Source organism: Trachemys scripta, chromosome 11 (assembly GCF_013100865.1).
Source record: "Trachemys scripta elegans isolate TJP31775 chromosome 11, CAS_Tse_1.0, whole genome shotgun sequence".
Taxonomy (NCBI): domain Eukaryota; kingdom Metazoa; phylum Chordata; order Testudines; family Emydidae; genus Trachemys; species Trachemys scripta.
This window is the reverse complement of record NC_048308.1, coordinates 30,150,089-30,177,775: the sequence shown is the minus strand read 5'-3', so window position 1 is coordinate 30,177,775 and position 27,687 is coordinate 30,150,089. Positions and strand designations below refer to the sequence as shown.

General features: G+C 42.4%; 1 protein-coding gene across 1 annotated transcript in view; it reads left to right on the top strand.

Moving 5' to 3' along the window:
• Positions 1-27,687, top strand: part of BAZ2B (bromodomain adjacent to zinc finger domain 2B) — a gene marked incomplete in the record, with an annotated part of 274,297 nt that overhangs the window by 211,314 nt on the left and 35,296 nt on the right. Inside the window, 10 exon segments of the mRNA XM_034785683.1 lie at positions 271-411; positions 1,339-1,593; positions 2,389-2,603; positions 5,626-5,700; positions 9,962-10,205; positions 12,597-12,659; positions 15,742-15,886; positions 19,956-20,620; positions 21,195-21,471; positions 21,638-21,793. Coding sequence (XP_034641574.1) covers positions 271-411; positions 1,339-1,593; positions 2,389-2,603; positions 5,626-5,700; positions 9,962-10,205; positions 12,597-12,659; positions 15,742-15,886; positions 19,956-20,620; positions 21,195-21,471; positions 21,638-21,793 — 2,236 coding nt within the window.

Genomic DNA, 27,687 nt, shown 5'->3' with positions numbered 1-27,687 from the left:
CTCCATTAAATGTCCATTGCTGGCACATGGAAAGCAATATAAGAAATTATTTCTGCCACAGATCTCGGATCTGCTCACGGACAGCATGATTTAACTCTATTTACAGTACTGGGGAGGGCAGCTTCTCCCCTTGCCGCCTTTTAATCCAAATGCTTTAATTGCTATGGTGATTATTAAGATTACGTAACTAGTGCTTTTCAAATTCTTAAATTGTTCTATTGTAAGTATAATGCATGGGTTTAATTTTCTTTCCATTCTATTCTATTTAAGGAGAAAGAGCGGTTAAAGCAAGAGAAACGCGATGAAAAAAGATTAAATAAAGAGCGTAAACTGGAACAGCGAAGATTGGAATTAGAAATGGCTAAGGAGCTAAAGAAGCCTAATGAAGATATGTGCTTAGCAGACCAGAAGGTAATCATAATAATGTAAATTTACTTATTTTCTTGCCTCTTTTTAATGCTGTTTCTCTCGTCTCTGTCTCTTGCCATTGTGTCAATAATTAATTCTTCTTACTGCAACTGCCCCTAAAAACATTCCAATTTTGCCTTAGATAACTGTATTTGCAGTATTATCTATATACTTAATGTAAGCATTAACTAAAGGATACTACAAATACTGAGGCGATATTGTTTTAGTTATCTAATGAAATTACTTTTGGGGCTGACCTACTTTTGAGGACGCCAAAAATTCACATGCTTTCCCCTACTTTAAAATATTAAAGTAACCTTCATGATTATTACTGTAAAAGTCTCTCTCACTACATGAACCCCAGCTGGAGCCTTCTCCGTAGGCGTGGCTTCTCCTGGGACTCCTTTCCCCAATGTAATCCTTCTCCTGAGCTTGAGTGTTCCTATGGTTCCCTCAGGACCTGTCTTTGTCAGCTCTGTCTACCTGAGAGCTACTTTGGAGAGACATGATAGGTAAGGTAATATCTTTTGTTGGACCAACTTCTGTTGGTAAGAGAGAGACGCTTTAGAGCTTACACCAACAAGAGTTGGTCCAACAAAAGCTATTACCTCACCAACCTTCTCTCTCTAATATCATGGGACTAACACAGTGACAACAACACTGCGTACAGAAAGCTACTTTCTCATTTTATAAGATTCCCCCCCCCACGCGCACGCACACACCTTTATAGTGCCTTATAGTTCAGAGTAGAGTCTGAGTGCCACATCTAGCCCAACGTGTCAGTAGTAAATAACTTGTGAAAATAGTGGAATTATTTCACCCTTCAGACCCCGACCTTTTGTAGCTTATTATTAACATCAAGTCTTGCAAGTTATAGTGATCTTGGAAGATCCTACTGAAGCTCTCATTGTTTTTCTCTTTGATTTTCAGCCTTTGCCAGAGTTGCCTCGCATTCCAGGCCTTGTTCTCTCTGGAAGCACATTTTCAGACTGTCTCATGGTGGTGCAGTTCTTGCGCAACTTTGGTAAAGTTCTTGGCTTTGATGTGAATATGGATGTCCCTAATCTAAGTGTTCTTCAGGAGGGCTTGTTAAACATAGGGGACAGCATGGGAGAAGTACAAGACTTACTTGTAAGGCTCCTCTCAGCTGCAGTTTGTGATCCAGGACTAATCACAGGATACAAGGTAAAAAGAAAAAAGACCTATACACCTTACAGTGGTAAACAAATAATATTAGTAAATAAATTATTAATAGTAACCATTAAAATCACCCACTTTTCCTTGATACTCTCTCTTCCTTGGACTCCAATAACTATACTTTCCTGGTGGTTCTCCTACCTTGCTGACTACTCTTTCTGTGTTACCTTCAGTGACTCCTCTTCTTCCTCCTCACTTTCACCCTTTGTGAGTGTTCCCCAGAGATCTGTCTTTGATCCTTACATTCTCCCTCTCCCCCATACACACCTTCTCCCATGATCTACCATCACCTCTATGGGTACATCTTTGATTTCTCCTGTTCCTTCTACCCTCACCTGCAGGTTCTCGGCAAATCTTGTTGCTTCTTCCTTCAAAATCTGCTCCTTCCCCTCTAACGCCATTATCAAAACGCTGATTGACACCATGATTCTCTGCCTTTTTATTTATTTATTTTTTTGCTTGGACTAATTTAACCTTTTACTGAAGCCCTTTCTAAACATTCTGAATTGTGCTAGTCAATATCTATCATTTTCTGACAAATACCACTTGGCATGTTGGTCTGCTTTTACTTAACCTATTTAATGTACATTAGTGTTATTTCAGTTTTTTGAAACATACAATGGATGCATGCATTTTGTTGCACTGTGCTGTCTGGACTCAACTTTAAGTTTGGGATTGGACTCCCAAAACAAACAAAGTATTATTTTTAACCATAATGTATTATTGGGTCTGATATGGTATTTTATTGTTCTTATGTGATTGACCAAAAAACTTATTCTTTAGGCCAAAACAACTCTTGGGGAACATTTGTTGAATGTTGGTGTCAACCGTGACAATGTTTCTGAGATTCTACAGATTTTTATGGAAGTTCACTGTGGGCAAACTGAGCTTACAGAAAGTCTAAAGACCAAAGCTTTCCAGGCACATACTCCAGCTCAGAAAGCATCGGTACTTGCTTTCCTTATTAATGAGTTAGCATGCAGCAAAAGTGTAGTGAGGTAAGATTTTCTAAACCTTTATCCATGCTGTACAAATACATCATATAATGCATAATGTGTACATCATATTTTGTTATAGTAGAGTTCTATTAGTCCCTGTTGTAGCTAAGGGTGAGAGCTGATTTCTGTTATAACTCCCTATTTTCATATACTCACAACTTTTCAAAAGAAATACCTTGGGAAATTTTAAATTTTCCATACTTGGTTTATGCCCAGAGGGAATGTTCTTCTCAAGACTTTGAGTTATGAGAGGGAGCTGATTTTAAAGAAATGTCCCCAGCTCCTTTTGGAAATAACTCAAAAAAGGGTTGAACAGCTAACCTTTATGCAGCACCCTGGGTTTTTTATCCAGATACTTGCCTATCCCTTCCTTTATGTAGCAGTTAGATTAATAAGATCATCAGCGGAGGTAGCTTGGCTGCTTTCCACTATAATAATTCAGAATGAGGCTGTTTGTAGGATTTCTTCGTTGCAGAAATTGGAAGGTGTGTATGAGGCAGGGGGTTGCAGGAAGAGGAAGGACAGTTCCAGGATTAAGGAAGTTGAATACTGCCCTGGAGAAGTGTACTATATTCCTGCTTCTGCCACAGTGTTCGTATGTGATGCTGGGCAAGTCACTTAAATCAAAATGTTCACAAATGGCCAGTAATTGTGTGATGTTCTTCGAATGCCAGTCCGTGTACATATTCCACATTGGGAAGCGCACTCACCAACTTGCACACATCAGAGAATTTTCTAGTCAGCAATCCCCACTGGGGAGAGAGAAGAGACAGTTCCAACTGCCTCAATACCAAGATGACTAATGCAGCGCCATCATTGTGGGGGTGGAAGGTCCATTTGGCACCAGTACTCAGGGAATTTTTTCTAATAGGGCTTGTCTACACTAACACTTCAGTATAACTTATGTTGCTCAGGGATGCGAATAATCCACACATCTTAGCGGTGTAAGTTACACCAACCTAAGTGCCAGGGTAAAAAGCACTATATTGGCGGCAAAATTTCTTCTGCCAACATAGCTACCTCCTCTTGCGAAGATGTTATGCTGATGGGAGAGCTCTCTCCCGATGGATCACGTCTTTACCACACTCACTACAGTGGTGCAGCTGCATGCTGTAGCGCTTCTACTGTAGACTAGTCCAAAGTTTTGAGGCACCCTCAGCATCCGACAGCCTGGTAGTTTTTATGCTGCCTTGAAGCCAGGTCAAGGGAGGGCCACCTTTGCCTCTTCTCTTTTCAAGGCTTGCAGTCCAGATCTGACCTATCTGTATGCCTTCTAGATGAGAAGGCTTCAGGTGGTTTTGAAGCTTATGCTGGGGCTGATTTCAACTACATTCAGTCCCCCTTGAGCTTAGATGCCTGGAATCTGGCCCCACCTAGTTGCCTGCTCCATGAGAAAAGCCCTTAGGAGTGGTTCCCTCGACTGCTGGGTCCACTTGGAGAAGGACCTGCAGAATTCATAGCGCTCCTGGGTGTGCCTCTGACTGAGACAAAACAGACACCTTTTGTATCTGTCATCCACAGACATAACTGCTTTGCAGGATGGGCAGTTTTTAAGCCCGGGGACTTGCCATGGAGGCTGGTACTGCCAGCAAACATAGGGAAAGGTGCCTCTGTGGCATGTGTCTGCACCTATCTGACTACATTCTTAACACTAACTAACCAGAAGCCAACGTGGAGGTAAATCTGAAGAGAGTTACTCTGACATGCACTACAGGTGGTAGAGAAAGAACTGAGACATGATGGCTCTGTCCTTTATATCCTTTCAGAATGCACAAGGAAGATCTGTGTTGCCATTTGTACACCCAGAGACTAGCCTAGAGGGAGGCCTACTGCCTGGGTGTCATCAATTGTGGAATATCTATATGGACTAACATTCAAAGAAGAAAAAGAGGTTACTTACCTTTACAGTAACTAATATTCTTTGAGACCGGTGTAGTCTGTATACATATTCCACTACCCACCTGCCATGCCTGCTACTACTGACATCACAGGCTCTCTCAGTAGTGAAGGAACTGAGGTAGGGTGAGGTGGCTTCTCCCTTTATACCTTCGTGAAATGATGCTTGTGCTGCCTCAGTGGGAACTGCTGACTAGAAAATTCTCCAGCATGTGCACACTGGACATGCACTCACCAACCTTGGAAAATATATATATATATATATATATATATATATGGACTACACATCTCAAAGGACATCAGTTGCTAAAAGCGGGTTACTTAACTTTATTCCTAATTTTCTGGGTGTCCAACATGAGACACCTAGAGCCAGATTTCAAGGTGCTGATTGCTCACGACTGCAATTAAAAGTGATTGAAGCTGTGCTTTCAACATATAATGCTCTATAAAAATGCTAATTATTCTGGAAAATTAGGGCCTAGGTTTCTCAGGTTGGGTGTCCAAAATTAGTGGACACTTTTGACAATTTTGGCCTTAATGTCTCCGTGTTTGTGTTCCATCTGTAAAATGGGGATAATACTACCTATTCTCTGAAGATTGTTTTGAAGATAAATTCATTACTATCTGTGAAGCACTTAAACACCATGGTTAGAGCACTATAGAAATGCCCAGAGGATGTTAATAACTTTGTGTTTGGTACTGGGTTTGAATAGTCTGTGGCAAATAAGGCCTGAGGCTACTGAGTATTATAAAAAGAAATATTGAATAACTACTTATTCTCTCATTTCTTTAAAACCAACTCCTTCTCCAAACTCAAAAACAGCTGCAGAGATTTTGCTCAAAGTTTTTAAAAGAATATCCACTGTGTGTGCAGTCCAGTTGCACTTGCAACCTGAATTCTGGTATTTCCTAACTTTTGAATGCTTGCCTTTGCAATCTTCCTGTTCTTTTAATGAAGTATTTTTGGATGTAATTTTTATATATGTAATATATATTGTGTGTGTGTGTGTGTGTGTGTGTGTGTGTGTGTGTGTGTGTGTGTGTGTGTATCTCAGATATATGCATATTCTTGCTTGGTGATATTTTATGAACTACCTAAAACCTTTGTTTTTTTTGTATTTGACAGTGAAATTGATAAGAACATTGATTATATGTCAAATTTAAGAAGAGATAAATGGATGGTTGAAGGCAAATTGCGGAAGTAAGTTATATTTCCTTAAATATTTCTTTTGTGTGTTTGGAACAAATCTTTATAGTAGAAATTTAAACAAAGACAAAAATCAGCTAAGTTGTGGTTTTTTTTAAAAAAAAAAAAAAAGTAACTGCAATACTTTATTAAGAAAGGATATTAATTTAACTTGGCCCAAGGCCAGTATTTTACAATCGTTTAAAGATGCGTGAGATTCAGTGGGTTACTATGTCTCAAAATTGGAAGAAAATCAAATCCATTTTGCATTCTCTGAAAGAGGTAAACCATTTCTTATTCAAAGGTTACTTTAGCTGTCAAATTGTTATTGACGTTAAGAAACTGATTGGACCTGCCACCTTCTCAATTTTCATTTTAAATATGCTTATAAAGGACTTGATTGTTGTTACAATGGACACCCTTAAAAGCTTGCCAGTTACTTTGATAACTAAATAATGCTACCTCACTATTTGCAGTACATCCTCAGTGTTCCTATAGTAAGTTTAGGGAATAATGCAAATACTGAGGTAATCTCATCTTTACCTCGGGCAAAATTGGCAAATTTTCAAGGGTAATCACTTTATGTCCCCTATTCTCCCATCGTACAAAACAAAATTCCATACAGCAAGCATAATAGCTCCATCTACCAGGAGGCTAGAAGGCAAAGAAACTGTGAATCACATGAGGTGTACAAAGCCAGGCTCTACTCCCGTTCCCTTTGTCATCGTTGCCTGCTGTGCAGGAAGCATTGAATCCTTTCTCGGTCCTTTGCTTCAGGTACTTTATGTTTCTAATCCTATTTCTCCCTTTTTTCCCTTTAATGTGTCTTAGAAGGAAGAAAGAAGAAGTAAAGAAGAAGGACAAGAGGGAGGTAGAGGAAAAATACTGACCATTTAAAAAAAAAATTATGGAAAAAAATGTAGCTGTGGACCTCTGCTAATACTGCAGGTTCCCAAACTACATAGGTATAATGGCTTTATCTCTTGGGGCAAGCCCAATCATTCTCCCATCTCATCTGGATCCCAGCAGGCCAGTCCTCTCCTGTGGGTATGTAGTTGAAACAGTGCTGCTGAAGCTCTGATGTAGCCAAGAAATCTTAGCTGTCTTTATCTCCTCAGGGACTCCTCGTTCTTATCTCTCTCCCTCCATCAAACTGTCACTTATATCAGTGGGCAAAGGGAGACAAAGAGCATGCGGCTGCCTGCAGAACCAATGAGTTCATCCTTCTGGGCAGAACACTGAAGTACCTCAGGCAGGGGTCTCAATCAGATCCTTCAGATTTGATGTTGTTGTGGGACACCCACAGTAGATTAGTTTCCCTTCTCACAGAGAAGCCACCTCAGTTGTAAACCATAACCACAGATCAAGCACATTGTTGTGTACTTTTGGGACTGAGGGTAGGAATGAAGGCCAACATTTTCAAAACTGACTAGTGATTTTAGGTGTCTCCATTTTCAGGTGCCCAACTTGAAGCATCTTTTAGAGGGCAGGTGCGCTCAGTACTTCTAAAAACCTTGAGGTATCTCAGGGTGGCTATCCAGAATTTAAGGCCTGTTTGAAAAGTTAGGCCACGGATACCCATTCTTTTCCCTTGCCTGGTTCCAGGAATATTGCAAAGATCTGCTCAGATTGGATTCATGTCATTTTCTTAATATAGGTAGGTTGGTACCTTGCTGGCCCCATATCTTTGGTTTCCAGCCCCAATAAGACCTTTCATTAGGTCCGTGCTGAGGTCAGATTATGCAGGAGGTCATTCCCTTCAAACACCACCTTCTGTATGTGCCTGGAAGTGAAGAGGATTAAAGGGACAGCTTTCTGAGACAGGGCTTTCTCCCCTGATTGGGCTAAGTGGCCAGACACAATCAGGAGATGTTCCACCACCTGTCCTATTTGGAGCATTTTTGTTAAGTTGTGCTCTCGGGAAGAGTTCTCATTGGTCACTTGCTTCTTATAACATAGTGACTGCATTTTACCAGGGTTCACCAGGGCCTTAGAGTGCAGAATGCTGCCTTTTGCTTTCTGTGGTTCCTTCTTTGATTCATTTTTCTACTTTTCATTTTCCGTGTTATGCAAACCTCGGTTTGTGTCCTTCAGAGTTGTATCTGTTCATTTGCTTTCCACTGAAGTGGTCTTTTTACATGCCGTCTTCTCTTTTAGGTGCATTTGAGAATTGCGTTCACTGGTTATTGAACTACTTTATCTGCTGATGTTTCTGGACAAAGTTGTCCTTCAGGTTATCTCTGGATTTTTATGCCCAAAGTTTTGAACTTTATGTTAGTCAGCCTTTTCATTCACCTATGCTTTTGCCTGATATGTTAACTCTTGTGCACAGAAAACTTTCCAGACTGGTGGTGAATGCTGGAAAATTTTACTTCTCTTAGAAAAAGGATAAAATTTTCCAAAGTGCTTAAGTGACTTAGGTTGCTAAGTCCAATTTTCAAAAGTGACTTAGGCACTGATGTTCAGTGAGGCTTAGAAGCCTTTTGAAAATGGGACTTTTGAAAATGGGACTTAGGTACTTGTCACGTAAGTACTTTTGAAAATTTTACCCAAAGTATATTAGAAAGTCTAAACATCTGTTTCCATGAGCAAAAGAAGGGTCTAAGATCTTCTACATCTTCTAAATCTTCAAGTGGATTAAAGATAATTTTTAAATATGTCCTACCAGAAGGTAGGTAATTTCTCACTGTCAGGGCATGGCTACACTAGAGCTTACAGCAATGCAGCTGCACTACTGTTAGCTCTCTAGTGTAGCTGCTCTAAGCCGACGGGAGAGAGCTCTCCTGTTGGCTTAACTACTCCAGCCCCCGCAAGTGGCAGTAGCTATGTCAGTGTGAGAAGCTCTTCAGACAACATAGCACTGTCCATACTTATGTCAGTGTAACTTATTCACTATCCTGTGCTACATAAGTTATGCCAACGTAAGTTGTAGTGTAGACATAGCCTTAGTCTTCTAAAGACACTATTATCTCTTGAGCAGTGAGAACTGAGGCAATGATAATGATCTATTCTGTGTAGGAATACTGCCCACTCCTCACTTCAGTCTTTGACCTTCATGACTGGCTAGATATATCAGCATTCTAGAGAGCTGACATTTTTGTCAGTGTTCTCTCTCTAGGCTGCTGTTTCAGAAGCCACCTACTTTCACACTTCTCATTATAGCCACTTGCTGTATGGAATGTTGTTTTGTAGGATGGGAGAAGTGGGGAAGTACGACAAGGAAAAATTACTTGCTGGTAATTGTGTTTGTCGTAATCCTTTCACTTTTCCCATCCTCCTTCCCTCCCCTCTTCTCTTACAAAACATTTGCCTTTTCTACACACTTTTTTATATCTACTCTAGATCAGTTATGTTTTTGGCCTGCTCTTTAAATGACTATTTTGAGCCTGGTTATATATATCTTCTATGATTCAGTGTGTTTGCCTGCTAGCTTCCTGGTAGGTAGAACTATAACATTTGCTCTATGGAATCTTTTTTTGTAGGATTTTGTAGAAGAGGAAAGTCTACAACAATCATAAATACTGGTATGTAAGTTTCTCTTTTGTTTGTTAAAATTAACACATTTGTTAACCTCTGAATTACTTTAGCTGGTTACGATTTCTTAGAGAGAGTGTTGTGTCCGGAATGTGAAAAGACCAGCCAAAGCATAAAGACTAATAGAAACATAATGTAAAATAGACTAAATACACCTAAGAAAGTTCTATTTTTAAAAAAATACAGGATCAAGGGTCAAGTTTACTATCACCTTGCTAGCGCTAAGATCACTTCAGCAAAATGATGTTCTTTGTTTTACTATCATCAGTTCTCAGCTTTCCCAGACACACATGTTTAATAGTGGCCTTTTAAAATGGGTGGGTAAAATGCAGATTTCAGCAGGTGCAGTGCAAAAGAAAAAGGGAAAAATCAATAGAGGAGGAAGATTGAAATGGGCTCTTCTCTCTAGCTTACAGGGCTGTCTATTTAAAATTCCTCTGGTCTTGCATGCCTTTTATACAGGAGTTCAGTGTTACTCAGTAGAAATTACCCTGAAGGCAGGAAATCCAGTGCAGAACTGAATACATTTTTATGGGTCAGAATTCTGTATGAAGTGTTCTACAATGTGCATTTCTTAATGTCAGTCTCTGGTAACAAATAGTGAGATAGCAGAAGGTTGTTGTAGGACAGAAGTAAATTTGAGTTTAAAATGAGTGAGGCACCTTGGAATGAAGTACAGAGTAGAGTATGTGTATGCTACAACTACAGTCAATAATACCACTTGCATATCATATGTTTAAAGGCTTAGAATCATTCATGCCAAGAAAACCGGCAAGAGAGACACTACAGTGGGCGGTGATATAGGAGAAGAACAGCATTCATTGGGTACATCTACTCCAGGCCGCAAACGGAGACGGAAGGGAGGAGACAGTGATTATGATGATGATGATGACGATGATAGTGATGATCAAGCAGATGAGGATGATGAGGATGAAGAGGACAAAGATGACAAAAAGGGAAAGAAGGCAGAAGTTTGTGAAGATGAGGTAGGGAATATTAATTTAACAAATGATAACTTTTTTTTTAAATGTAAAAGAATGGAATTTCCTTTCCACTCCTTCATATGATAGATTTGAAGACAACATTTGTCGAAAATCTTATAAAAAGGAAAAAATCGTAAGTGAGAGTATGTGTTAGATTTGTTTTTAAGTGTTTGGTATTTTAAGTTCTTTGGTAGACTATTATTTTCTTTATTCTTTAGCCAGGGGTCTTTTGTTTATTTTTTGTTTGCTTGTTTTGGCTTAATCTTGATTTTCATTTCTCTGAGGTAGGACTGACTTCCTACCATCTGACGTAGACTCTTCAAAGAGGAAAAGACTAAATCAGATCCAGGGAGCCAAATATTTTCTAGCAAATAAGCATGAAAGTAGCTTTCCGGAAGTGGAGAAGGGGATGTGTTAATTATCAGGATAGCTTCAGTTTAGTCATTGGTACAGAGAGAAATTATAATAAATAATATCCACTATGAAACTGAGGTATCAGGTGTGATTACAAGCTGAAAGAAGGGAAGGGTTGTTTGTGAGCTTAACCTGAAACCGTGTATGTGTGTGTGTTTTTAAAGTTAAAAGATAATTGAATTTGTTGGCACATATGACCTTTGAGTCTTTACAACTTCTCCAGATTGATGAGGGTGAGAGGAATGGTCTTTTGCAGTTCCACAGTACTTGATCACCAGCTCCTATATTTTAAAACCAAACATCCTTATAAGACACAAGGCTGGTCATTATGAATATTTATTAGCTTGTTAAACTGAACTGCCTTTGTTATAGTCAAACAGCTTTTTATAGAAATTCCACAGAATCTCAAGCAACATCAAGTCCAGTGTGGTCTGGTGGAAGAAGCCTTGGAAAGGAGCCACAAAAATGCTAAATTTGAATCCTGTCTTTTGCTCTAGTTTGCTATATGGCCTCCAGCAAGTCACATCACCTTTCTTTCTGTCATTTTACCAATCTGTAAAATAAGGTAGTCATATTTCTTTACCTACAGTACCTCACAGTTGTGTTGTGAGAATGATTAATGTTTGCACAGTGCTTGATATGCAAACTAGTGGTTACACTCAAATCCATACAGATACCTTTGATTAAAAACTAAACATCAGCTGTAGGAACTCTCCTTCTGGCCACCATTCTGGATTCTGTATGGAATTACAGTAATCCCTTCCTGCTGTCTTTCTGTCCTTGTGCGTGAATATAGGAGATACTGCCAGAAAATCTTTGTGTGTGAATGGTCCTGTAAGCAAAAAGAGTGAACCTTTAGAAATGCAATCCCCTTGAAAATACAAAATACGGATAGCGTGCAAAAAAAGGACAGTAGACAATAATGTTTAAGCAGGAAGACTTACTTCATAAAGTCTTATCTGTGAAGATTGGAAGACTCCATGGACCTGTGTGTCTTCTTTAACTCACAGCCATATCAATCAATACTACAGACTTCTGATGTCATTAAATGCAAAGATGAAATTTGAGAGTTTTCCCTAAATACCATAGTGACCAGGCTGGGTACCAGGAGTGGGGGATATTCAATACCTTTAACTAACCTTTTCTAATTATTTTTAACTGTGTGAAAAAGTCTTGGTGCTTTCTGGTTCACTTAAGATATCCCAGAAAGTCCCATTGCAACCCACGTTATGTGTGATGTTTCACAATGCTGCATTTGTGAGTCAAGAAGTACAAAAAGAATTTCACAAAAGGTTCGAACAATTTTGTAAAGATTAATGAAATCTTATTTCTGTGTGGAATGCCTCCCTTCCTCATACCACCCCATCATGGTTATTGTTGGAATTTAACACATGTCTGGGTTTAACTCTAATTTCATTTTTGCTTTTCAGTTCACCTTTAAAGTATATTTTTGTCATTGGCTTTGCATTTTCTTGTGACTATTGAAAGAAGACTCCAAATTCTCTTTCTCCAAAGATTGATTGGATTCTGACATTATTCCATTATTTAATGTGAGAAAAACACTCAAAAATGAATGTAAAAGAACACACAACTTTATGAAACCTAATAAACTAAATTATAGTTTTAAGTGTGTACTTGCAAGGTGAATTATTTTTTTCCTGTAAAAGGACAAAGTCTTAACAAAATCAACTGTCCACCAACTCTCCTCATACATATACATCTGGGGAAGGAAGATTTATAATACTTTTGTAGAAGTAAAGATATATTTGCCATAGTCACATATGTTCCACAAACAAATAGTTCCAACGTCTGCACACAGCTCCCTCCCTCCCTCCCCAGTGCATCCATGTCTTAGGGAAGAATTTGTCCCACAGATTCGACATGATATATTTGTTACATGAAGCTCTTGTACTGTAGCATTAGTAGGATGTAGGCATTACATTATCTTGAAATAAACTATCATGTATTTATTGGGTGTAGGATGATGGGGACCAGGCAGCAAGTGTTGAAGAGTTAGAGAAACAGATTGAAAAACTCACCAAGGTAAGAGATTTCCATCAATTTTAGTGTCTGTCTTATCTGTTTTTTCTGCCTCTAGCGCTTTCTCTGCATGGGTTTCTTTCACAGGTCAGAAGGAGACAAAGATCCCAGCTCATCTTCCCATTGTTGCTTTTCCTCCCTTTCTCCATGCACTTGTGGTTGATTCCCAACCCTCGCATATTTCCTCAACTCCCTAACCTTCTAACTAGTGCTTTTACTTCCAGTTAATCAGCTCCCAACTTACCTACTGCTGATGTTTTTACTTTCACTCTCACAGGATATCAGTTTACCAGCAACCCTTCTTTAGGTGTCTTTTTCCTTAGTCCTTGGTGAGTGCTTGATAGTGGGGTCTTTTGTGATACTTGGACCTACAAATTTACCCTAATTGTGATCTCAACTGTGAAAACTGAGTAGAAGTTCATAAAGAATCACAATAACCTATAACTACAAATGTTGATAGAAAAAGTTGCCAATGCAAGACAGAATTAGTGGAAACAAAAAGGCCTACTGATACAACTCAAGGACTGTGTTAAAATAATGCTTGCTAAACAAGAAAAGGGTAGAATCAGAGATCAGGGAACAAGAATGTTGGTGTGTTGGAAATTTAGGTGCAATTGTGTGGACAAAATTGTGAGGCGACGGGCTATTGTACCCACCACTCCATTTTTGGAGAGAAAGAGACTTTAAGGAGAAAAATTGGCCATTGGAGCGATCTTCACCATCATGGCTGCCACCCCCACCATATTGTGGGACCCCAGGCCTTCATCATCTTGATCCTGAGAGATGTCCTGGCCAGACTAGGGCAGAGAGACCTACCCAGATGACATCACTACCTCTGCCAGCTCCAGCTAAATCCCATACACCAGCTGGGATGTGTGACTTTGCCACCTCCACCCAGCCCCTGTGTGTTCTTTTCCTTCCCCACCTTATTTCTTTTCTTTTCTGTCTCCTTTTGCCTCTTTTTAAATAAGAGTCTGGCTTAGCCAGCCAAGACTGTATATTTTGCAACACTGCTGTAAGCTTGTGACCAGAAAGTGGCAACTAAAAGCAGTACCGAAACAGGCCAGTGGTTGTACAAGTTTGCCAGGTCTCAGAGTGGCTCATAAGACCGTGTGCCATGGCTGTTTTTCCAGTAGTGAGATTGCAAGTGAAAGTCAACACCAGAGACAGAAGGTGCATTTTCTGTCTTTGCTGTTCTGTTCTCTCTCCTTTTGCGTGTTTGTTGTCTGAGGAAATGGGATTGGACTTCAACAACAGCAACAGTAACAGCCCCAGCCCATCTCAGCTAACTAATGTCTCATTTCCCCCAAAGGACAGTTGTTACCCTCCTTGATACCATTTCAAAGACTGTTTTTTCTTTCTGAAAACTCTCTTCAGCTAAAGAGAGAGAGAGAACAAGGGATGTTGTTAAAATGAAAGTCTTATTTAATGATTTACATTTCAAATGCTGTAACTGTTTTCCCTTATTTTCTGTATCTTTAATGAAAGGTTAAAAGTATTTTTAATCGTGTGATTGCCATGTACTAAGCAGGACGAAACCCGAACCTTATTTAAAAGTGCTTAATGTTGGACCGTCAGGGTCACATTAACAACTTTAGCCCATATATTCCATCTAAATTAATACAAAGAGACCCGCTCTCCTGAAATGTCCTGTATGTGGTTTTCCCTTTCAATTGTGATCTGTATTTACCTGCTCTCTCTTGCTGTTGGTTGACCTTCAGAACCTAGTTCCCAGGCATTGTAGAGGGGAGACCAGTTAACTCGGGTCTTTGCTTTTAAATTAAGCACATGGGGTGCTAAGTGTACTTGTCACCACCAGTTAAAGGGTGAGCTCTAGAATTAATAGCTTTATGTTTTCCAGAGGATGGAGGTAATATAATTAGGGTTAAATGTGACTATACTTCTATAGGATTTCTGGAGTGAGCGCTGCCATTGGCCATAGAAATACTATGGGGTATTAAAAGCACTGTGATGTTGTAGGGAAAGGAAAGATGAAAACAAAGAAGAATAGACTAGAGGTGACATATACTTAAGATAATAGCACAAAGAAATTTGCAAGAAACCTCCACAATATCAGTCCCTCTATAAATTTGTAGGATTTATAGGCTACTTTTTGGTAAGGAAGACAAGTCAAATTTGTTCTGAACCTTGTAATGGTGAAGACCATTCCTGAATTCTAAAATAGCCAGGTGCCTAGAGTATGGCCCAAAACGGCATAGACATGAATAGTTGCTTATTCAGTTTCTGAAGAGTTGCATACGTTTTTGAGAAGCACAGTAGAATCAGGTGTTTAGATAATGGCAGTCGGTATAGGAAGGGAAACAGGTTAGTAGATAAGGAGAATAGAATGGGGGAAATTTGACGAATTTGGATACTATAGCATACTTATTTTATTTATTTAAAGAGAGTTCATCCTTTCAAGCTTTGTCATTGGTTTGTCTACTGCTCCCAGCTGCAATAAACACCTAGTTCTGGGAATTCTACACTGCTTCCAAGAGTGCCAGTTTAGTGGAGGAAGGAGTGGGTAGACTAACTGAAATTCCTGTTAGATTCCTCCACTCCTCCCAAAGAGTACTTTCTGTGTTTGAATACAGGCTTTATGCTCAGATATTACTGAACTCATTTATCTAAGCCAATTGAAATATTCATTAGTTTCTCATCAGGAGCCACAGAATCTCACGCTGCGCTTGGTTGCTTCAGCACTCTGAACACCATTTACTGTATTGCATAATTGATAGGATTTTGGCTGTTCCAGTGCAATGAAATCATGGATTCTATTGTTCTCTGAATGTTGGTATTAAAATACAGAACATACTACTGCAGAATGCATCCTTACAGTGAAGCTGATAAATTTAGGATATATCAAAGAGTGCCCGAGCTGATTATTTAAATACAATTTGGCTTTTTAGATAAAACAGTTATGTGAAATATCCCAAGTAAAGTGTCTGGAAAACGGTATGCTCATGTGGCCACTGAGCTGTCATTTGGCCTTGCCCGAACAGATATTTTATACTGTATCAACTGATTTTTTTCCCCCACTGAATTATAATCCTTCACCTCCCCCCCACCCTTTTTTTTTAAACAGCAACAAAGCCAATACAGAAGGAAGTTATTTGAAGCCTCTCACTCTTTACGGTCAATGATGTTTGGTCAGGATCGTTACAGACGCCGGTATTGGATTCTACCCCAGTGTGGGGGTATTTTTGTGGAAGGCATGGAAAGTGGTGAAGGTAAGTACCATAAAGGAGTAATCGTAGAAATTGCCATACAAAAGTATACTGCCTGTGCATCTAGTCTGTTATCTGTGTCTCCAAAAATGGCCTGTTACCTTCAGGAGAAGGCTGAAAACTAACCCGTGATAGCCCTCGTTATTTGTGCAGTGCTGTTTGATGAAGCTAAGGGGAGTTTTTCTGATTTTTAGTTGGTTAATTTATCCCTTGAAACAGAGAATTAATATCCTTATGTTAATTTTTGATTTAGCTAGTGTAGCTGCATATGAAATCCTTTAATGTTGCTGTGATAAATGAAGGGGGATGGGGGGAGCTTCCTTTTATGGACACCCAGCCAGCCAGTTAGCTATAAAATACCTTTTGGTAGCTGTTCTCTACTTGCTTTACCTATAAAGGGTTAAAAAAGCCCATAGATAAAAAGAAGGGGGTGGGCATCTGACCAAAAGAGCCAATGGGAGGGCTAGAACTGTTTAAAATTGGGGAAAAACTTCCCTTTATCAGTGTGTCTGTTGTTACTCTCTGGAGAAGAGGGGAACAGGGCAGCAGTTACGCTGTGAGAAGCTGAAGGCCAGGTATGAAAATCATCAAAGTCAGACCTAGAATTGCTTATTTGGAACCCAGATAATATGTAAGTAGATCAGAAAATGTGTAGAAAGACGCAATTAAGTTTATTCTGTTTATTTTTTATGGCTTGTGAATTCCTCTGTGCTAACCCCAGATGCTTTTGTTGCTTGTAACCTTTAAGCTGAACCCCCAGAAACTATTTTGGGTGCTTAATTTTTGGAATTGCTCTTTTAAAAATCTAGCAATCGCCTGAGTTTTCAGATGTATTTTCTTTCTTTTTGTTTTTAATAAAATTTACCTTTTTTTAAGATCAGGATTTGGATTTTTGTGTCTTAAGAGGTTTATGCACATGTTTTTAGTTAGCTGGTGGCAACAGCTGCTTTCTGTGTTTTTCTTTCTCAGCTCTTCCCTGGTGGGGGTGTGAAAGGGCTTGAGGGTACGCCGCAGGAAGGAATTCCCAAGTGTGCCTTTCTGGATTCCAAAGGGTTTTTTGCATTTGGGTGGTGGCAGAATCTACCCATCCAAGTTCAGAGAGAAGCTGTGACCTTGGGAGTTTAATACCAGCCTGGAGTGGCCAGTATTAATTTTTAGAATCCTTGCGGGCCCACACCTTAGTGTGGGGAATCAGCCTTGACAGTTGCTAAACTATTTCTCTATATTTTCCTTGGCAATGAATTCTGCAGGTTGACCACAGAATGTATGAAGAAGCATTTATTTTTGTCTATTTTAATTCTCCCAGGATTTATGCAGATATTCAGAATGTTTTGTGTTTAGAGATTACATATATGCTGTGAAATAAAATGGAACATGATTGTTATACAATAAGATACTCTCTTTTCAGTTCTCTGCTAAAACAATAATTTCTTTATTAATCCATAATATGGTTTTATGCTCCTCTTTTTTTCTGAGTGACTTGAATTTCCCTCCAGGAGACATTAAAGTCTATTTTATTAAAATTTAAATGGAGTTTGCTGATTTTGATAGTTAATATAGACCAATTCTACAAACTTTTTTTTTTTTAAATTAACCTTAAGTCTTAGATGCATGTCAATTTTAGAATTCACTCATTAGAATTCCTGGATATAGACCCAACCCATGATTTTGGTTCCAGAACAGATCCATTTTTCAGTTCTGGTTTGGTTGCAGCCAAAATCCGCCATTTTCACAAGATTTTGGCCCAAGATTGCAAAAATCTCTCGAAGAACTCCTCAGAAGATGCATTCTAGGTATCTCTCACACACATCCCCAAAGATGAAACCTGAGCCCTGATTTGACTTCAAACCTGAATCACAAAGTCTCACTTAAACCTAATCATGATCCCAAAAGTAGCTTGCTAATATTGTGTGTGCTCTGTAGGGCCTCTCTTTCACCATCCCCTGATTATATTATGCTCTGGATTAGAAACTGCTGTGAAAACACCAAAAGTTGTATGGAAATAGAAGTTGACTATCAAATGCTGTAGTTCTTGTGTTCCTTTTCCTATTTTCCAAAGTCTTATCTATTGTACTGTAATAATATTTCACATAGTGTATTTTAGCATAGAGAATCCTAAAGAGCTTGACAAACTATATGCATAGAGAACCACTGAACTAGATTTCAAAGTAGCAGCCATGTTAGTCTGTATCCGCAAAAAGAACAGGAGTACTTGTGGCTACCTCTTTGGAGGTGCTAATGAAACAGTGCACAGAAATTTTGGCCAAAAACACCAGGACAGACCCATATTCTTATAAATTAGTCTAGAGGGATTGTTAAGGTCCATGCAGATCAATGGTACTTCTTTTTTTAAGATCTCAGCTGCAAGATGTCTCCTTGCCCACTTCATCCCCTTTTCAGTAAATTGCATAGTAGTCAGTTTATTACCTTGGAAGGATGAAAGTCTGAGTTGGCCCTGCTGAGTTTTGAAACCTATGGTTCCTGGGTGTAGGTAACTGGAAACTTGATGCATAAAACACTAAGCCATCTGTCCAGTTATCAGAAATACCTCCCTCTAAAGCTTTTACCTGCACAGTTCCCTAAATTGTTTCTTCCTGTCAGGCCCATTTTGGATCTCTTGGTAAATTCAACATTGTTGGTACTCAGATACATTACTAGAGTGGTGGGTGCATTAAAAATTCAGAAAGAGAGATGCAAAATTATAGCAGTACATTTTCCTTGCAATTGTGCTTTTTTCCTTGTTGAAATTATTCTGGTTTTGCAGAATGTGCAAATAACCCCTGCAGGTGTTACCAGCCATAGACGATAAATAGGGGCCCTGTTTATCTGTAATTATGCAGCTGCACTAACTGATGCAGAAACTAAGCAAACAAATGGCTGCCATGCTGAGTGCTTTCCCTTCTCTTTCCTCCCTGTTCGGTGCCATTTCCCCCTCTTTTGTTCTTTTTGAAGATTCTTATTAATGCTTGTTGACATATGTTAATAAGGGCAGAGGAAGACAGAGGAAGACAGAGGATTGACTGGAGAATGGGAGAGAAGGGAGAACAGAACAATTTTTTCCCCATTTATAAAACTGATCCTTCCCCACCTCAAAGATATTCGAGCTGACATGGACTCTGAACCTTAGCATTTTGTATTGTAAATTGTTTAGCTATTTCAACTATTCTATCTAGCTATCTGTAGATCCCAATCATTATATTGTGTAGGTTCTTCAAATAATTTATTTCAGATAATGAGTAAAACAGGTAAAAGTAGCCTCTAGTATTTGGTAATTAAATTCCCTGCTTTCTCTTAATTAAAAAATTAATTGGGTGGATTGTGAATTTTAATGTCCTATTTCTATCTTTGGGAGACATCCAATCTGTGAAATAGATTTTTTTTTTTGGGGGGGGGGGGGTCTTCATTCTTATTTCTCCCCCAACTGGAGGGCTGAGAGTTTATGGAAATAGCCTATAAATTTAAAAGAAAATATCATTCTCTCTTGGTGTGAAACTTTTTGGTAATTCTGTAGTCAATGGTAACTTTTACAAGCACAAAGCTATAAAAATTTTGTCCCTTCCAGAGAAATTAGAACTGACAAACTCCTCCAGAATTTCATTGGTGTTCAGTATGCAAGTTAAGTGAATCTCTTAGCAGTTTCTGGGGCAAAATCCTGGCTTTGTTGAACTCAATAGGAGTTTTTACTGATTTCAGTAGGTCCAGTTTTTCATCTCTGATACATAGCAAAGTTTAAATCTGTTTTAGATTTGGTGAGAGGAAAAAACACAATACAATTTACAACACTATGAGAAGGGTCTATGACCATTTTTGTTATAAACCTCTTTCCAAACTATTTTGAGTTGGCTGTGAAATTTCGTCCACATGGAGGTACAGTGTAAAGTGTATTTGAGTGTTGTGTGTCCTTTTACAAAATATTTTTCAGAGCTTGAAGGCAATTTCATAGAGTACATGGTGGTCTAGAGCACATGGAAGTGACTGATGAAGTTATTCTTTATATTCCTGATTACAGGAATGGTTTGTTAGATGGTTCTCCTATGATATTTAAAGTTTACTTTTTTTTTCAATTTTGCAGGTCTAGAAGAAATTGCAAAAGAAAAAGAGAAGTTAAAAAAAGCAGAAAGTATACACATCAAAGAAGAGATGTTTGAGACCTCAGAGGAAAAAGTAAACTGTATAAATACAAGTCACTGTGAGCAGAAAGAAGAGCTTAAGGAAAAGAATAACACTAATTTGTTTCTACAGAAGCCTGGCTCTTTTTCAAAGCTAAGCAAACTGTTGGAGGTAGCAAAGATGCCTCCTGAATCTGACATTATGTCACAAAAACCCAATGGCAGTGCAGCAAATGGGTGCACACTATCTTATCAAAATAACTCTAAAAACTCTCTCTGCAGCCTTCAGCCCATATCACAAAGCAGCTCTGAAAAGTCAGATTCTAATAATCTTTTTAATCCCATTGCAAGTGGGCCAGGGAAGTTTTACAATTCTCCATTAATTCCAAATGACCAGTTGTTAAAGACTCTTACAGAAAAGAGCAGACAGTGGTTCAGCCTTTTACCAAGACTACCATGTGATGATGCATCAGTTACCCATTCAGATACACCAGCTGGTTCTTCTTCGCTAACTCTGCATTCAAATCCTCCCTCAAAATCACCTTCACCAGTCCCATCTCCTCATATCACTTCTACCTCTGTACAGAGTCCAATGGGAATAAGTCCTTTTGCATTATCATCACTTCAGGTTGGTACTTAGTTACGATCTAAGGTGTCTGATCTAGCAGTCCTTACTCAGGCAAAATTCCCTCTGAGAGCTGATCATACCATTGAAATTGTACCTTTGTTCCTTGTATTTTTTTTAAAACTATTGTAAAATGTAGTTCATTCTTAGAAATGTTTTTTATGTTGCCGAGTACTATTTGCAAAAAAGACTTAGATTGGTAGATTAGTAGGCAAACAGGGACGTTTAAATTAACAATTTGTGTGTTTTTGTGTGCACTGTTTCAAATCATTAGTATTTGTATAAAGAAATTGGCAATTGGTAGTTGGCAATTCAGTGAAAAAAAGATAACTACAAATAGCAATTTTCAGAAATGTGGTCATCAGAAGCAACAGTTTTCTAAACATTCACCATATAGGGTTACTAGCTGTTTGTGTGATTTGGCATCTTAGATTTTTAAACTCAAGGCAGGGATCAAGGCCTCTTTTGTGTTTTATTATGCGTAGCACAAGGGTTGACTAATCCTAATCCAGGTTTCTGGGAGCTCCACACTAGCAATAGAATTAATAGTAATCTTTTAAAAATATTTTTAATACAGCAGATGAAGACTGGATTACCTATAATGGGACTTCAATTTTGTGGATGGCCTACAGGAGTTCTTACTTCAAACCTTCCATTCTCATCTCCCTTACCTAGTGTTGGATCAGGGTTAGGATTGTCAGACGGAAATGGTAATTCATTTTTGACGCCCAATGTTCCTACAAGTAAAAGTGAATCACCGGTACCACAAACTGAAAAAACAGCTTCTGCTCCCTCTACAGGAGTTGAAGTAGCCAAGCCAGTAGATTATCCTAGCCCAAAACCCATACCAGAAGGTAAGCATAATGCAGTAATATGCCAGAACTGTCTAAATGTTGAGTTCCTCTAATGCTGCCGGACTATCAGAACATTTGTTTGCATGATTTCTTGAAATAAATCTGATCGTAATAGTGCTTCATGTTAAAATGCTTGTAAAAGATTTACAAACTTGTCTTGATTCAGAAATGCAATTTGGCTGGTGGAGAATTATTGATCCAGAGGACCTAAAAGCTTTGCTTAAAGTACTACATCTCAGGGGAATAAGAGAGAAGGCCTTACAGAAGCAAATACAGAAACACATGGATTACATTACTTTGGCCTGCATCAAGAACAAAGATGGTATGTAACTGATATGAATGTTTGATTGGCATAAGGATAATAAGTAGAGATGAATCTGAGGTACATTTGGATCCAGATTAGAGGTTCTTCTTCGAGTGATTGCTCATGTGTATTCCACAGTAGGTGTGCGTGCTCGCCACATGCACCGGTGCTGGAAGTTTTTCCCTTAGCAATACCCTTAGTGGGGGAGCCCCACTGCGATCCCTGGAGTGGTGCCTCTATATCGCGCTGTAAAGGGGGCTCCGCGCTCTCCCCACCCTCAGATCCTTCTTGCTGCCAGTGAAGGTAGTTGGAACTTTGTGCTCCAGCATTGCTGTAGCGTCTATCCTTAGTACTACGATCTTCTACCGTAAATAGTTTTCTATAGTTAGTGGCCTGGCTCGGGGCATGCCCCGAGCCCCAGGCTTCAAGTCGTGCGACTCCTGTCGCAATTCCATGCCCAGAAGCGATCCACACTCCGTGTCTTCGCTGTCTGGGTGAGGCTCACATAAGTGAGCACTGCAAAATCTGTAAGTCGTTCATGCGCCGGACTAAGCGCGAATGAGATATCCGACTCTGGGCCCTGCTTATGGAGTCGGCATTGGCCCCGGCACTGGTGCGCCGGGCACCGCATCCTCGGCACGGAGCGAAGTCGCATCCATCAGTTGGCACCACTCCCCCGCTAAGAAACAAGGCAAGACCCAGCAATGCCGAGACAAGGACAGGGGTGAGGCCAGACCCGAGTTGGGCAGCCCACGATCCCCCTCGGGACCCAGACCTTCGACTCACGTTGAGCGGAGTAGTCTGGCCCCATCCGCGCATGCCTCTCCAGCGGTGAGATGCCATCGACGCCGGAGGCAGCTCAGGCAACGTGTGATATCCTCGTCCTGCTGGTGCCGGGCGTGCCGCCCGAGTCGGGCCCCCGGTCCCAAAGGAAGCCGCCGCTGGGCGCTCACCAACCCTCCCCTGCCAGGTCAGAGGTTGAGGTCCTGGCTCGATCTGCGGGGCCTTTCCATAGCCCGCGGCAGATCTCCACTCTGTTGACTGGGTCGCCTGAGAGCGAGTCTACGGAGTCTTCCTCTGCCCAGAGGGGTCGCAGGCGCCGGGACAGAAAGTGTTGATGTTCCTCTTCCACTCAGAGTGATAGCAGGTCTCTACGCCATCAGCATCGCCACTCATACCATGGTGCGCGCCATACTCGGAGTGCATCCCGACCTGCACCGGCACCGAGGCGTCATAGCCATGGTCGCCGAAGGGATTCCAGACATAGCTCCTCCGACGTGTACATCGCCTCGTGGTCAAGGTCCAAATCCCGCATTTAGAGCCGACATGGCTGTGATCGGTCCAGCCGCTCGTACGGCACCGTGCGCTCCTCGGTAACTTCGGCCTCGGGCCCCAGCCGTCCCTCCCCGGGCCGCATTGTCCCTCAAGAACAAGCAGCTCTGCTAGGACCTCAGACGGCTCAGTGGCAAGGGGTGCCCTGGCAAGGACAGTGGTGCCAGTGGGCACCGTGGCCCCAAGCGCCCGCACTGGCGAGGCCCCATTCAGTGGCTGGGGCGTCCCAGGTCCACTCGGCGTCCCTGTCCCGGCACCGAGAGCAGACCTCGGGTACCAATCACTGGCACCGTGCCCGGACCCAGACGCGGAGTGTGACCCGACGGTACCACCCAATGCCCTAGGGGCGGTACCAGTCGTCTTGTGGGTGCCGGACGAGTCCATAGCGGCACCGCCTCCTCCTTCTCAGGAGGAATTTAAGGCTCACCAAGAGCTTCTCTGACGTGTAGCCGCAAATCTCCAGCTCCAGGCTGAGGAGACGGAGGAGCCGTTGGACACTTTGTTTAATGTCCTGTCCTCCTTGGCACCGGGCCGTGTGGCCCTGCTGCTTCACCAAGGGGTAGCCAATACTTCTATCGGGTTCAGGCAAACCCCTGCCTCTCTGCCACCCATTTCTAAGAAGGCAGAGCAGAAGTACTTCGTGCCAACGAAGGGGCATGAGTACTTGTACACTCATCCTGCCTCGAACTCAGTGGTCGTGGAGTCCGTCAACCACCGTGAAAGACACGGCCAGCCTGGACCCACCCCCAAGGATAAAGACGCCAGGAGACTAGACACTTTTGGGAAAAAAAGTTTATTCTTCTTTGAGTTTCCAGCTCAGGGTGGCAAACCATCAAGCATTCCTGAGCAGGTATGATTTTAACTTGTGGGGGTCTCTGCCGAAATTCGAGCTTTCCCTCCAAGGAAGGAATTCAAGGCTCTAGTTGATGAAGGTGCGGCAGTGGCAAAAGTGGTGCTCCAGGCGGCGTCAGATGCAGCCGACACAGCGGCTTGTTCTATGGCCTCGGCTATCTCCATGCGGCGGGCATCGTGGCTCTCGCTGTCGGGGCTGTCCGTGGAATCCCAGTCCCTCTTGCAGGACCTGCCCTTTGACGGAAAAGCCCTGTTTGCGGACCAAACGGACATTCGTCTGCATGAGATGAAGGACTCCTGCACCACCCTGCAGACTCTCAGCCTGTATGTCCCGCCAGCCATGGACAAACTCAGGCCGCAGCCCTCGGCTCCCCCCGGAAGGGTCAGATATAAGCCCCCGCCTAAGAGGCCTAGGGAGCAGAGGTGCAGGTCGCAGCGCCAGTCCCGTTCGGCCCCACGCCCCGGCCCCTCGAAGAGCAAGAGGCAGGGGTAGAGGCGTTTTTGACTCTTTTTGTGGGGGGCCACTGGGCCTGTTGCCAGGGAAGCCCCCCAGTTAATAAAGCTGGTTTTTGGAAATCGTTTATCTGCCTTCCGAGTGCAATGGTCCCGTATAACATCGGACTGGTGGGTCCTCAGTACCATCTCCCAGGGGTACATCCTGCAGTTTGATTCACCCCCACCCCACCATCCTCCGTAGACCTGGAGCACACCCTCCTTCTAAATCAGGAGGTGACGCGCCTCCTCACCCTGGGCGCGGTGGAGAGGGTTTTACTCCCGGTATTTCCTGATACCGAAGGCGAAAGGCGGGGTCAGGCCCATCCTCGGCCTGCGGAATCTTAACCAGTTTCTGGTCCACTGCAAATTCCGTATGGTGTCCCTGGCCTCTATTGTTCCGTCCCTAGACCTGGGGGATTGGTTCGCAGCCTTGGACCTCCGGGATGCGTTCTTCCATATCCATATTTTCGAGGGCCACAGGCGCTTCCTCCGCTTCTTGGGGTATGTCTACACTACGGGATTAATCCGAATTTAGATAATTCGGATTTGAGAAACAGGTTGTATAAAGTCGAAATGAGTGCGGCCACACTAGCACAGTAATTCGGTGGTGTGCGTCCAAGTACCGGGGCTAGCGTCGATTTCTGCACCGTTGCACTGTGGGTAGCAAATCCATAGCTATCCCATAGTTCCCGCAGTCTCCCGCGCCCATTGGGATTGTGGGTTAAGATCCCAGTGCCTGATGGGACAAAAAACATCGTCGCAGGTGGTTCTGGGTACAGTCTCACTTCCTCCCTCCCTCCCTCCCTGCATGAAAGCAACGGACGGCAGACAACCATTTTCGCGCCCTTTTTCCTGGGTGGGTGAACACTGCAGACTCCATACCACGGCAAGCATGGAGCCCGCTGAGGTCAAGACAGCACTCATGAATATTGCAAACACCTCGCGCGTTCTCGTGGAGTTTATGCTCAGCCAGGACCAGAAAAACGAGGAGAGGAGGCAGCGGCGGCGGCAGCATGATGAGGACATGGACACAGACACGGATACAGAATTCAGTGAAACCACAGGCCCCGGTGCTTTGGAGATCATGTTGTTAATGGGGCAGATTCTATCCATGGAACGCCGATTCTGGGCCCGGGAGACAAGCACAGACTGGTGGGACCGCATAGTGTTGCAGGTCTGGGACGATTCCCAGTGGCTGCGGAACTTTCGCATGCGTAAGGGCACTTTCATGGAACTTTGTGACTTGCTGTCCCCTGCCCTGAAACGCCAGAATACCAAGATGAGAGCAGCCCTCACAGTTGAGAAGCGCGTGGCGATAGCCCTGTGGAAGCTTGCAACGCCAGACAGCTACCGGTCAGTCGGGAATCAATTTGGAGTGGGCAAATCTACTGTGGGGGCTGCTGTGATGCAAGTAGCCAAAGCAATCACTCAGGTGCTGCTACGAAAGTTAGTGACTCTGGGAAATGTGCAGGCTATAGTGGATGGTTTTGCTGCAATGGGATTCCCTAACTGTGGTGGGGCAATAGACGGAACCCATATCCCTATCTTGGCACCGGAGCACCAAGCCACCGAGTACATAAACCGCAAGGGGTACTTTTCAATGGTGCTGCAAGCACTTGTGGATCACAAGGGACGTTTCACCAACATCAACGCGGGCTGGGCGGGAAGGGTTCATGACGCTCGCGTCTTCAGGAACACTACTCTGTTTAAAGGGCTGCAGCAAGGGACTTACTTTCCGGACCAGAAAATAACCGTTGGGGATGTTGAAATGCCCATAGTTATTCTTGGGGACCCAGCCTACCCCTTAATGCCATGGCTTATGAAGCCATACACAGGCAGCCTGGACAGGAGTCAGGAGCTGTTTAACTACAGGCTAAGCAAGTGCAGAATGGTGGTAGAATGTGCATTTGGCCGTTTAAAAGGCCGCTGGCGTTCATTATTGACTCGCTCTGACCTCAGCCAAAGAAATCTCCCCATTGTTATTTCTGCTTGCTGTGTGCTCCACAATCTCTGTGAAAGTAAGGGGGAGACCTTTATGGCGGGGTGGGAGGCTGAGGCAAATCGCCTGGCTGCTGATTACGCGCAGCCAGACACCAGGGCGATTAGAAGATCACACCATGAAGCGCTGTGCATCAGAGAAGCTTTGAAAACCAGTTTCATGGCTGGCCAGGCTACCGTGTGAAATATCTGTTTTTCTCCTTCATGAAAACCCGCCCCCTTTATTGACTGATTTTCTGTAAGGAACCCACCCTGCCCCTTCCCCCAGCTTTCTTTCAAACCAAATAAAGTCACTATCATTTAAAAATCATTTATTCTTTATTAATAGATTAGAAAAAGAGGGAGGGAACCCGGGTGGTATTTGGGAGGAGGATTGCTGGGAAGGAAAAAGCCACAAAGAAAAGGTTAAAAAAATGACAGCCTTTTGCTTGGGCTGTCTACTGGGGTGGAATGGGAAGGTGTACGGAGCCTCCCCCCCCGTGTTCTTACACGTCTGGGTGAGGAGGATACGGAACATGGGGAGGGGGGAGGGTGGAACAGGGGCTGAAGCGGCAGTCTGTTTTCCAGCAGCCGTTCCTGAACCTCCACCAGACGCCGGAGCAGCCCCAGCGTTGCATCCTTCATCCTCTGGTCTTCCTGCCGCCATCTCTCATCTCGATCGTCTCTCCTCTCCTCACGTTGGTCCCTCCTCTCCTCACGTTGGTCCCTCCTCTCCTCACGTTCACTGACTTCTTTCCTATACTTTGAAACTGTTTCCTTCCACTCATTCAGATGAGCTCTGTCACTCCTGCTGGATTGCATAATTTCAGAAAACATGTCCTCCCGCGTCTTCTTCTTACGACGCCTTATCTGTGATAACCTTCGGGATGGAGGAGGGAGGCTTGAGGAATTTGCAGCTGCTGTAGGGAGGGGAAAAAAGAGAGAATTGTTTTAAAAGCTACATTTTGCAGAACAATGCTTATACTCTTTCACGGTGACCAACACTGTTCACATTACATAGCACATGTGATTTCTGTGCAAGGTCGCATTTTGCCTCTTAATGCTGAGTGCCTGTGACTTTGCTGCTAGAGATCAATCACAGGTCTGGGCAACAGAGGTTCACGTTCCAGCAACAGAATTCGGCTTGCATGCGGCCATGGTAAGCTTCAGCGCCGTCCGTGCTTTCCAACATACCAAGCATAGCTTGTAGAGTGCTGCAGAAGCCTGGCCAATCTCAGCCAGTTGGGGGGGGGGGG